This window comes from Episyrphus balteatus, chromosome 2, assembly GCF_945859705.1.
Source record: "Episyrphus balteatus chromosome 2, idEpiBalt1.1, whole genome shotgun sequence".
NCBI lineage: Eukaryota > Metazoa > Arthropoda > Insecta > Diptera > Syrphidae > Episyrphus > Episyrphus balteatus.
In genome coordinates this window covers 23,736,953-23,750,284 of record NC_079135.1, presented here as the reverse complement: position 1 = coordinate 23,750,284, position 13,332 = coordinate 23,736,953, and the positions used below count along the sequence as shown (strand labels likewise).

Here is a 13,332-nt window from a genome sequence, read left to right as displayed (position 1 = left end):
ACCATAGTTTGTTCTATGAAAGTCGATATGCAAAGGTTCAAATCTTCGTAGGAGGTGAGATCCACCCGGATAATTTATACCAATACAAGCTAATAGATCAGGGGCGTCAATTTGGGAATTAATAAGCTGATGAAGAAAGATTAAATCATTATTTACACGTCTCTGTGCTAAAGTTTGTATCTGAAGAAGTTGAATGCGATGTTCATAAGGTGGCAAGTTGAAAGGGTCGGTCCAAGGAAGACCTTTTAGAGCGAAGCGTACAAAATTGTGTTGAATAGATTCGATTCGGTTTTTATGAACTTCATAAAAAGGACTCCATACTTGAGAAGCGTACTCAAGATGGGGTCGAACGTAGCAGTTGTACAAAGATAGAGTAACAAATGGATCATCAAATTCCTTTGCCCAACGTTTAATAAAACCAAGCATTGAGCTCGCTTTATTTACTATAAAATTGATGTGTTCAGTAAATCCTAAATTTGAACTAAATTGGACACCCAAGTCTTTGAAGCTAAATACTCTACATAGCTTATGTTGCAAGATGTAGTAATCAAAAATATTAATGACTCGTTTTCTCGAGAATGTAATTGTTTGGCATTTAGCTGGGTTAAGTGAAAGGCCATTTTTACCACACCAAACATTAAAACTGTTAATATCGCTTTGTAGAAGGATACGGTCATTGTCAGACTTAATTTCTTTAAAAATCTTCATATCATCAGCAAATATGAGAATATCACTTGAAGTTATGCACGAGATTACGTCGTTTATAGCTAAAATGAATAAAAATGGGCCTAGGTGACTTCCCTGAGGGACGCCAGAGTTGGCTATAAAAAGATCTGAAAGACAGTTTCTAAATTTGACCTGATAGGATCTTTGGTTAAGATAAGATTCTACCCAGGCAATAAAAATACGTGGAAAACCAAAAGCTTTTGCTTTTGTATAAAAAATTCCGTTGAAATACAATAAGCAGTTTTGCAGAAAATCCGATTTGAAAAAAGCGGTCCTATGGCAGGTACCGTTAATAATTTTTTTCTTCAAAAGATAGACCTTGTTCAAAAACTAACATTTGAATTTTTTTAACAAAAACGTTGCAGCCGTTTTCGTGAAATTAAACTTTTCCGAAATTTTTGTATGACAGGTACCGTTATTTTTTGTCCAAAAAAATTAATTCCAAAACCCCTCTGGAGAGTCTCCAAAAACTGCTACATAGCAAGTTTGGAGTCAATCGGTCCATCTTTTTAGGCTCTAGTTCCTTATACAGACAGACAGAATGACAGACTGACAGACAGACGGACTTCCGGGACCCATTTTATGGCATTCTCTATCATCGTAATGTCATGGAAAAATGTTATCTCAACTTTTTTTTTGTACGAATGCATAACCTGATATATTTAAATTACCTAATATCACAAGTAAAAAAAGGACTTGTTTTTCGAAATTATTTTTCGTCGACTTTTTATCGTTCTGTGAAAATTTTGACTTAAATTTATCAGATGCTTCCTCGATTATTCCAAAGAAATTATGAAATTTGGAATAGTGATTTTTATTTCTAAAATCTAATAAAAACGGAACCAATTTGACTACTATGAAAAAGTATTGTTAATTTTCAAAAACTGTGCCATAAAGTGGATTTGTTTAAATTTTTTGTAAAAAACTAGAGTTTTGGCTTAACAAGTAGGTATAGCACGTTATTGTAGGTGTAACCGTTGATTTTTAATAATTTTTTTTTCCAAATCAAGTCAATTTTTTTTAAGTTGCCCCTCTCTGTTAAACAAAGGGGAATAGACCCTCCCCTCCCATAAGATGTTTTTCTTGTCTAAACCCAACCTACACGCTCTAGCTTTTTGGCACATTGCTTCTGAATCACCCTGTATAGGTATGGATACACATTTCTTTAATCAAAATTAAAATCTTCTTAGCCAGTCCTGAATATCATTTTTGAAGAAAATGTTTCCAACACGATTGTGTTTGGATAGAAATTAATGAAAATTATTCTTAAAATGAAAGTAAGAAAAAATTTAGGTAAACAAAGTTTTGTAGGTATTTTTTTTACGATAATATTATTTTTTGACATTGATATGTCAAATATGCAAATTCATTAGGTTATTACGATAAAATTTTAGGTTAATAATTTACAAAATGAAGATTTTTCTGAATACTAATTGAAGAAGAATTTGTTATTATCTCTTAATTGCATTGTATTGCATCTGTATGTTGTTACTCACAAACAATTTTCAGACATTAAAAATAAGACATTTTCATAGCTAAAACTAACCTCCTACTGTAAAACTTTCATTTCCTTTTAATTTCGCATATATATATATTTAAAAACCCTCCTAAAAATTACACCCTATACAAACAAATTGATAGATATTAAACAAAAACGCATCTAATCCATTCCCACAATCGAACTAATTTCGGTTACGGAACGATATTAACACACCTCTAATACACCACTTAAAATTGAAGAAAAAAAAAAAAAAGAAATATATAAATTATATATATTTTATTATACAAACAATAAAATGAATAAAAATATTATTATATTAAAAATACAAAAAAAAAATATTTGTACTTGAGTTACTAATTTATAAAAATTATTTTTACATCTATTTTTTTATTTCTCCGGTGATTTGACATGAACAAATAAAAAAAAAATCAAAATAATAAAAAAAATCAAAAATTGTAGAGCATTTGGGGCTATTGATACAAGGCCAAAAGCACTGTCAGCCGACGGTTTCTTTTAGGTATACAAAAACAACAACAAAATAAAAAAAATTTAAGTTATTTTTTTTTTAATTTCATAATAACTTTTCAGTTGATACATGTTAATAAAACAATTAAAAAAAAATAATAAACAAAACATTTATATCAGCTCATTAATATATCATTAACCCACTTATAATTCTGTATTCCATCTTCATTGGAATGGTGAACATCTTATCAACTGACCAAGAATAAAAAATATCAAATCACTGCCTACTTCAGTCTATATTTTATTAATCACCAATCATCATCGGTCATTTTCTATGGAAATTAATTTACTTAACATCGGCATCATCGTTTTAATGTCAAAATGCTTATTAATAAAAAGAATTGATTTTTGTTTTTTAATAAAAAAATTGTGTTTAGTTGGTTTTAACTTTATTTAAAAAAAAAATATTTATCGATGAACTGCACTTATTGACTGAAGCTTGGATTAAACCTTTATACAAAAGTGTTTTAAACGCTCTTTTAAAAGTCTGATAAATACACTGAATATTTTTATTGAATTATTGTATTTTATTTTTGTTATTTAATTTATTTTTTTTTTGTACTATATTCTACGATAAGTTTATTAACGAAAAAAAAAAAAAGAAAAAACAAATACTCATTCAACATTGACATGCAAAGACCCACACGCGTTCTGAAGTCTTCTTTTTAAGAAATGACCATAATTTCGTTTTATTGCTCGGAAATATGAGTTCTGATTTCATTGTTTGAAATGGTTGCAAACCTCAACGATATTACAAAATTTTGTGATTATTTGGCAGCATTCATTATTCCAGCGCTGGTCTTTTAAAAATCATTTCTGCCAAAATACCTCTGATGAAACCAGTTGATGAGAATTGATTAGAGGCTGGTGAAGTGAAACATGTTTGTACGTTATGGCGTTTACAATTTATTTTTATATCACTCATAGTTTCGAAATAACAACTTTTCATATATTTTCGTGTAAAATAAATAAGATTGCATACTTTTTGGATACATATGAAAGTTTGAAGTGTTATAATTTCAAAACGGTGAGTGAAGAAAAATTTGAAATACAATCGACAAGTTTGTGGAACATAATTTTTGTTTAAAACGTCCTGTTTTTAAGAATTTATAAAAAATTTTTTTTTTTAAATGGTATTTAAAAAAAAAATGGACCACCCTAACATATAATATAGCTTAAGTAGAAAAAAATTGTTCCAAATTGGTTAGATTATCGAAACGCATGCGCGACCGGAAGCGCAAGCGTTTCGAAATTTGTCGAAAAATGTCAAAAATCTTTTTTATGTTTTTTTTTTTATAAACTATTTGGTAAAGTTGGCACAATCAGTGAAATTCATGAAATCGCTGCAGATTTAAAAATCTTTCAGTCAAGAACACTTTGACTATTTATCATTCTCTTTGCGCACAGTGGTGCCTTTGGTGCTTTTTTGTCATGAAATTTAGTACACTAAAGCATAATTATTATTTTATAAAAATACAAAAACGCCTCCAACTTTTTTTATTACAAAATGGTCGTTCCAAAATGGCGGACAAAACAAGCGAAACTGTATTTATGTATGTTAAAAATGTCGCTATATTGATGTAAAAAACAAATTCAAAAATTTTTAAATCATAGTTTAAAAAGTGCCAAAGCAGTCTTTTAGACTTTTTATTATGCTATTTTTAAATTTTTTGTTTAAGTTAGCACAATTTTTTACATCTTCCCTATTATTTTCATACAAAATTGACTATTTTGGCGTTATGAATTTAAAGATGAAAAACGCTGGAAAATTTTCTAAAGCTATTATATTCACAAAATAAGATGTTAGGGTGGACAAATTTTTTTGTAAATATAACATTTCAGAGTCGATACGCGACCGGAAGATATGAACCGATTTTGATTATATTTTGAACCCTTCTAAGTCTTCACCATTCGCAACATTTCCGCGCTATTTCGGCCCACTTTATGGTTTAGTATCACTTATAGCATAATTCTAGCAAGCTGTCACAAATTTTATTCAAAATGATTCGAGAATCGAAAATTTCAAAAGACAAGTTTTTATTTAGTTAATATTGCATATTGTCATCTTATTCCGAGTTATGTTAAAAGTTTTGAATCATAAATCTTAGTGAAAAAATTATTTGGTAATCAATGTAAAATTTCATGGTCAACTAGGCACAACGCATTCGTATATTTGTGAACATTTTATTTGATTTGTTGTGTATTTTTTATTAAATTTTTTAATTTTTTTTTTGTTGGTAAATTTTCCATTGGCTTTATTCTTGTTTTGTACCACTTCCAAGTCCAATTTTTTATTTTATCATTTCAAATTTCCTTACATGAAAAAGAAAAAAATAAAACCTATATTTATTTTCAACTTCTGGTCTTGTATAAAATAACCATCAAATAACTCTTATTTTTCCAAATTGTATTCTATTCTTAAGTTTAATAATTATTATTAAAAAAATTAAAAACAAAAAAAAAATATATTAAAAAACTTGTGCTTTCAAAATTTGACGTGTGTGTGTTTGTGTTGTTTTGTTGTGTGATGCACCATAAAATAAATAACTATTACTAACCAAAAAAAAAAATACAGAATGTGTGTTATGTTGTGACGTCTTACTTTAAATAAAAAACATATCGTATCTGTTTTTCTATTATGTTTGTTTTTTATTTTTTTCGTTTATACGTTTTAACTGAAAAATCCACACCAAATTAATATAATTGAGTGAAAAAGTTGATAGGATAATTTAAATTTTAATTTAAAATAATAATATAAAAGGAAAAAAAAACAAAAACTAAACACTTTACTTAATAATACTCTTATCAGCTATTCGGATTTGTTTTCCACTTTGTCTTCATTCGTTCTTCAAAACGTTCTCTTAGTGATGCCGTGGTTCAGAACTCCAAATTTTTTTTAAAAAAATTTTAAAATTGCAAAGTTATATCGATTAAAACTAAATTGCAATTTGTACCTATAAAATGACCACGAACCTTATAAAAAACGTGAGTACAAGACTTAGGACAGCAACCAATGTTGTAAAAAATTTTCGGCTTAAAAAATATATCTATGGAAAAATTCCAGTACCAAAAATTCTTAGTGGAACCATCTTTAGTGGTACTATCTTTAGTTCTTTTTTATCTACCCAAACGCTTAAAGCATCGGAAATTAAGTACGAAATTAATCCTTAAAAGTTTTAACACTGTATCAAAATAATAAAAAAAAATGTGCAGATTTTTAAAAAGTAAGGTCTTTTGTCTACCGACCTTATTTTTGTATTTGTTATATATTAAATAAAAATAAACTAAAAAATATCGTAGAAAGAGTCTTGCGAAGAGACATTACCTAGTAGTTTTTATTAAAATTGGATTTGTTTAACGATTTCTGTGTGTCAAAATTTTTGCACTCAAATTGTCTGAAAATTTCAGGGTCTTATTTTGCTCCTCACTATTTTATAGAGAATCATTATATGAAATTGATGTAGAATTTTCCAAGGAATTCGAATATTGTATTCATAATTCCAAAAACATTTTTTTTCACTCTTATAAAGACACTTTTTTGTGACCACTTTTAATTTTTTTTCCTTCCAAATTCTCACCCGTGTGCCGACAGAGGTTTAATAAATATGGTTTTAATAATTATGGTTTTAAAATATAAAAATTTAATTTTCAAAGGTTTTGACCTCCAAACAAAGTTTTAGAAAATATAAATTTTAAAATCATTAGACACTTTTTTTTTTATAAATGTGAAAGTTTTGTCTAATTTTAATATTGAGTTTACTAATTTTTATGTACCTACAAGATTTTTCTTTGAAATCCGTTAAGTCGTTTCCGAGAAAGTCAAAAATTATGAAAACGGATAATAACGGTTGAATATATATATATTTTTTTTTTTAAAGTAGGACCTTTTTTCAATAGAGCACGATTTTTTTTTTAGAAAACAAGTGTATTAGTTAGAACGCTATAACTTGAACTTTGTGTACGTCATTCTTCAATAAATTGAGTCAAAACTTCTGATCTGGCAGAGTTTTGTCACTTTAATTTATGGCATTCTAAACCATTTGTTGGAAAGTTCTATAAGTAAGTTCAGAGAGGATAAAACTTAGGTTTTTTTTATTGCAGAAAATTAATATAACAGTTGAAGATTTATGATTTTAATTTTATTTAACAGATTGAATATAACAGTTAAGGATTTATATGTATTTTAACATTCAACTTTTATATTTTGTTGTTCTTTTTTAAGAGTTAAAAATATATTCCAAATAAATCTTAAGTGTAATCACAACTGTACTCAAAGTCAAATACTTTAAGTTCGCTTTCATTCAATTCAATTTCATTACCTCAAAATCGTATCATATCGTCAAATTATAAAAACCAAATCTATTCATTAGTTTTCTGAATGCTGTTTTGCTTTTCAACAAAATTTCGCACAAACAAATTCTTCAAACTGTTCGAAAAAAAAAAAATTTCCTAAATTTTAATAAATTCTATTCTATATTTTCCAAAATATATATTTACTTAAATCGATCAACAATTTCACTCTCTATATAGAAACATTTAATAATAATAATTTGTAAATATTTTTTTTTAAATTATTATTTTATATCAACACATTTAACATTACCCACACATTTATTTTTTTTTATTAATTTTACAAAAAATGAAATATCTATATTAATTTAATTTTTTCTCTCAATTGTTTTTTCTATAGGCACTGGGATGGTGGACCACCAAGATATCAAAATCCTCCAATGGCACCACCAGCATCCGAATACGAACGCCCACCGCCATATTACTACCCAGGAGCGTCCGATCAGGATTAAATAAACAAAAAATTGATTTGCAATTGAAAATCCTTAAAAAACAACAAAATGATGATATTTCAAAACCAATATAATAATAATAATAATATTAATTAAAAAATTTTATTAAAATTAATTTCCAAAAGAAAAAATAATATTAATTATAATGATAAAAAAAATCCTTTCTTTTTAAAATTGTCCTTGCAAAACAAAAGAAAGAATGGAGAGACTGTATTTTATTTCAATTTTCAATTTATTTTTATTTTTGTTTTGAATAATTATTTTATGTTTTTCTTTTTAATTATATAATTTGTATTGTTAATTTAAAAATTTTAAAAACTATATGTGTATACCTTTTTTTTTTGTTATATTGATCTCTATCTCTCTAGATCAAATACAAAAAAGAAAATATTAAAACGAATCACAACCAAACGCTGAGAGAAATATAATTTTAATTAAATTTAGTAAAAAAAAATAAACAATAATTATGAAATATATTTGAGTTTTTAAAACAAAACAAAAAATAAAAATAAAAAAAATGTGGATTTATATAAAATTTAGTTTTTATTTTTATTTAATAAATAAAGTTAAAAAAACATGGTCCTAGTGACATCCGAATCAAAGTTGCATTTAAATAAAAAAAAAAAGTGTGCACAGAATCTTTATTCAATGCTGGAGTTATAGATATTAAATAATACTTTTATTTTTTTTGTTTTTAAAATAAGAATAAGAGTTTTTGAATAAAGAATATAAGAGAACAATAAGTAAAATAAAAAAAAAAATAAAACTTAAAAAAAAAATATGTCCAAGATTTATTATTAATCATAAGTCTATTAAGAGAGAAAAAATAAAATGTTAAATTAAAAGAAAAGAAAAAAAAATTGCTGTTTATATTATTTGTTTAAAATAAAATAAAAAAAATAATAAAAATAAACTAGACTTATAAACAATTAAAATAGAAAAACAAAATCAAGACCATTTCCCTGTTTAAATGAAATAAATAAACAATTACTATATATACATTCAAAAAAATAAAAAAAAATAAATACGAGTTTCAATTATTACTACACACACATTTATATGTACGATTTATCTGTATTTATGTATTTAGATCAAATTTTTTGAAACATTCAAAACATCAAGTGAAAAAAAAATATATTTAATAAATTATGTGAATTTAATGAAAAATAAAGCACACATAATTATATTCCGAATTTCAATTGTAATCAAAAATAAAAAAAAACCAAAATAACAAAAGGAGAAAGTAAAAATAAACTGCCATTTAAATAAAACAACAAAAACAAAAAATTAAAAAGAAAAACAAACACTTTTAATGAATCTATAAATTAAAAAATATAATTTTTAAATAGTTCAACAATGACAGAAAAGAAGTATTTATATTTAATACACAACAGTTTTTTATGTGTAACGTTGATATTCAGTTTAGAATAGATTATTTTTTACAGACTTTTATTGAAAATATTTTTTTTTTTCGAATATTGAATGCTTTGTAGCTTACATAAAAATTTTGGTTAAAATGAGTATTTAATGCCAGTTTTAGATTAAAGATAATGTAAGAAAAAAAAAAGCCAAGATAGGGGTCATATACATACATAACTCAGTTTCATTCATTTCAGATGAGTTGATTGTGATTTTTCTGCAGTGAATCTAAGCAAAAGTAGCAAAAATGTTCCCAAATAATACTGTCAATTTCGATTTCAAAAAGAAAACCACAAACTATACTAGTGCTTGGATCAAAATAATGTTTACAAAAGAAAATTAAAAATATTTGTTCACTATGGCGTATGCGTATTTTTTTTAAAGAATTTAAAATTCGATTTTTAAGTAGAATTTAAAATAGAGGTTCACTAGGGTGTATACGCATTTTTGTTAAAAAGGAAAACTGAAAATATTGGCTCACTTTGGCGTATACGTAATTTTTTTATAAAGAAGAATTTAAAATATTGGTTCAATATACGTAACCGAAAACCCCAAAGTGGTTGGTGATGCTTTTTTTGTGACAAATATTTGTCCCTCGTCCGATCCGGTAGCTGTTCTCAGGATAAAAAAAATGTATTTGGTGATGGGTCTAAGGAACTTCTTGTTAATTTTGAAGTCAGTTGGCTTGCTCGCTTACTCCGGAGCTTATTTTAATCAAGCTGTTACACGATGGAGTGACAGATTGAATTTTCTTTTTAGATTTGTGCTGGTACCAGTAAGATACTTGGCATTGGGTTTGGTTCACAATCTGATAACCCGGATTCCCTGGGTCTCGTAAGTACGTGAATTAAAAATGCTTAATACCGTATCAATATGATGTATTCATTGAAGCTATGGCCTTTTGTGTCATGGTGTCAATGTGAATTAGATGTACACCAATTCAAAGGTTAATGAATGCTTTCGACTGAGTATGATTTTTTGTCTCGAAATAGCATGGTTAATTGGCCCAGTTTTCTAATTTTCAACCCAACAGATAATTTTTATGGAAATGTGTAACAGTTTTTCATTAAATGTGCGGATGGGAAACATGATTAATTAATAGAACAAATAATGGATGCAAATTTTTTCCATCCTCGTTATTCTTAACTGGCCAAAACGATGAACACTATTTTTAATCAAAATTAAAAAAAAATATATTCTATACAAATAAAAAAATTCATATAATATAAAAAAGCTCAATAAAATTAAAGAATTTCTATGAAAATATTATCTATTAACATTTCATAATCTAAATTATTTTAGTTTTCATTTCTTTAAATAGGTACAAAAAAAAATTCCATTAACCTTTTTCTCAGATTAAACATAAAATAAATTATAAAAAATCATAAATCATAATTAAAAAAAATAAAAATAATAATACAAAACTAAATTTTACAACTTATTTTTTAAAACTATGAATAAGTGTAAAGTAAAAAAAAAATACATCGTTTTATCAATGTAAACTATAGGTGTTGAATGCAAAAAAAAAAAAGAAATAATTAAATAAAACAAAAAAATGAAATAATTATAAACTAATTGATAAAGAATACAATTTTTGAGTAAATACTTAGTATTTTAGTGATAATAAGTCATGTTGACAAAATTGTCGACAGACAATGTAGAAGAAGAATGGTGATCGTTTATTAAAAAAAAAAATTATTAATAATAATATTTTAGTCTGCAGAAAGAAAAAAATAGTAATTTAGAAAATAAATTTAAAAAACAATAGATATTCTTGCAAAAATTGAGTGTGAACATTTCCTCAACCATCTAATTATGAAAAAAAAAGATAAATAAAAAAAACTACATATTTTACTAATAATCTCAATACAATGAGATTAATTCAAAAAAATATAAAATTAAAAAAATAAGAAGATTTTAACAAAGAATTTTCAATTTTATTGAAATTACTCTTTTATGTAAAATTATTATTATAAAAAAAAATCAAATCTTAATGAAAGTAAAAATAAAAAAAAATATTGTTTATAAAAAAAATATATGAGTTTCTTTCTTAAACTTTTATCCGACTACAACACTTTGGACTGGGACTCTGCACTCAATGCACAAGTGGACAAACTATTTTCATATCCAATAAATAGAAAACTGGAAAATATGAACTTCACGCAGGTCAAAAGGCTCCAATTTTTAAGAGGTACACCCTTAATCATTTTTGATGAAACAAATTGACCTAAGTGTCAAATTTATAAAACCAAATCGAATGCAGAGTTAAAAAAAATTCTGAGAAAAAATGTTAGAGTAAAGTTCCAAAAATTGAGAAATTCTTTTTTTGGAGACATTAAAAGATGCGTTCCCAAGCTTGAAAAAAGCAATATTTACAAAAATGTATTTTGTTTGTACAACAATTTGTTCTTGATTTACGTGATTTCGGTATGAGTTTGGTTCAAATCTAGCTTTTAATATATTTTTTTAATTTTCCGCTAATGTGGTATACTTACCAAATGTGCGGAAAAGTGAAATTCAAAAAAAAAAAAAAACGTGGATATTTTTTTAACCAAAATATCGTAGAAAAAAAATATTTCCTATTTGGGTGGTGCAAAATTTTTTTTTATTAATTGAAAAAAAAAAAATTGATTTTCTCTACAGAGAATTTTTATAAAACGTGTCTTATGAAATAATGTAAAATTAAGTATTTTCGCATTAGGGGGCACAGATAAATGTAATTTTATATGTATTTACTCTTGAAGTTCAATCAAAATCGATTTAAATAAATATACATTTAATTTAACGATACCAAAAAAAAAAAAAAAACAAACTTTCTGTGCACTAAAACTAATTTTTTTTTAAAAACGATCTTTTTAACGAACGAACTTTTTTGAACCAATATTTTTTTGTATCGATAATTTGTTCAAATGTGAACCACGAGATTTTTTTTTTATCCACAACTAAAAGTAGAAGAAAATATTTTTGTTTGGACCACCCTAATGTAACACGGTTATTTTCGGGAACTGAAAAAGGAAATATTTTTTTGGTCAACCCAATTTAAGTTTGTCAGACCCCTCAAAATACAAAAACTGAAGGTAAAGGGTTCAAAATATGTATGTGGAAAGATTTCATGCATTGTCATCATTTTTGACTGTTAAATACATGAATTTTTACCGGTTTTAAATTATTTTTTCTCAGCAATCTTGACACACGCGCCCTTTTGTTATACATCTATAAAAATAAAAAGGTAAAGAATTACTCTATCTATAGCCCTCCCAACTAACAATTTTGCTTCTATAAAGCTTTTTAGAATCAAAAGAAGCATGTATAAAGCTTTACAGAAGCAAAATTGTTAGTCGGGCTGTTCCATTGCAGGTGGTAGTCTACTAATAGTAGATGTTTTGGTTAATCTAGTACCATCATCTACTCATGCTCTTCTTCAAGAGTAGATACGATTTGTATTGACTTCGTTGAAAGTGCATTTTGTTGAAAATCGCTAGTAAACTACTAGTAGTACTTTGCCACCTCCCAAAGCAACAGGGCTTATATCTATTAGAGTCATTTAAATTGAAATCAGGGTTCAAAAGTTATAGCCAGATTTCTAGCGTTGGCAGCACTTTTTAAATTATTTTGGCAGTCATCTTGACACGCAATCCTACATCTATAAAATGGTAAAGATTTACTCTATCTCCTACTATTTTAACCATTAAAATCAGAAGCAGGGTTCAAAAGCTATAGCTAGATAAAAAGAGTTCGTAATTTTCAGAAACCCGCGAAGACTTGAAAAAAAGTTTATATTTTAAAGGTTTTTAAATGCATCTTAAGCTATCCAATCTCTCTCAATCTTAAATGCTGTGACGTAGTGGCATTCATTCCAAATCAAATTGCTTAAATTTTATAAAAAAAAAAAATTATAAATTATGGCAATATATAGAAATACACAACAAAAATCTATTGCAACTTGAAATTTCAACAAATTCACATCTATGCACTTGCATTATAAAATAAATAGAAAAATGCCTGCCACCCGTTGAAGGAAATGCAATAAAATTAACCCCAAATAGAGACATATACTTCCATTGATTTGTTTTTATGTATGTTTGTATGTCTATGAGTTATGAGCATAAAATTTTAATCAAACGGGAAATATAGATCTTTCGCTAAGATAGATATCCATCGTCATAGACATCATACTCTTGTTGCATTGTTTCATGATTGTGCGAATGCGAATAATTTTATTATTTTTTTTATTCTTGCATAACACTTATGTGAGAAAATATAAAAATTTTATTAACAATGTGACATGAGTCGCAAGTTGCAACAATACTTGTGACAGGCAGTAGCTAGTTTTTAACTTTTAACCAGGTAGCAAGATAT

The 13,332-nt window shown here is 26.2% G+C and overlaps 1 protein-coding gene across 4 annotated transcripts in view; it reads left to right on the top strand.

The window, feature by feature from the left end:
* Positions 1 to 10,293, top strand: part of LOC129910824 (prominin-like protein) — a 168,808-nt gene extending 158,515 nt beyond the window's left edge. For 3 of the 4 annotated variants that reach the window (XM_055988398.1, XM_055988395.1, XM_055988396.1), the window contains one exon: positions 7,443 to 10,293. In XM_055988398.1, the coding sequence (XP_055844373.1) occupies positions 7,443 to 7,554 (112 nt within the window). In that variant the 3' untranslated portion in view covers positions 7,555 to 10,293. Of the gene's footprint in view, positions 1 to 2,686; positions 2,745 to 7,442 lie in introns of all 4 variants that reach the window. The other variant, XM_055988397.1, reaches the window with a different exon arrangement.
* The last annotated feature ends 3,039 nt before the right edge of the window (positions 10,294 to 13,332 follow it).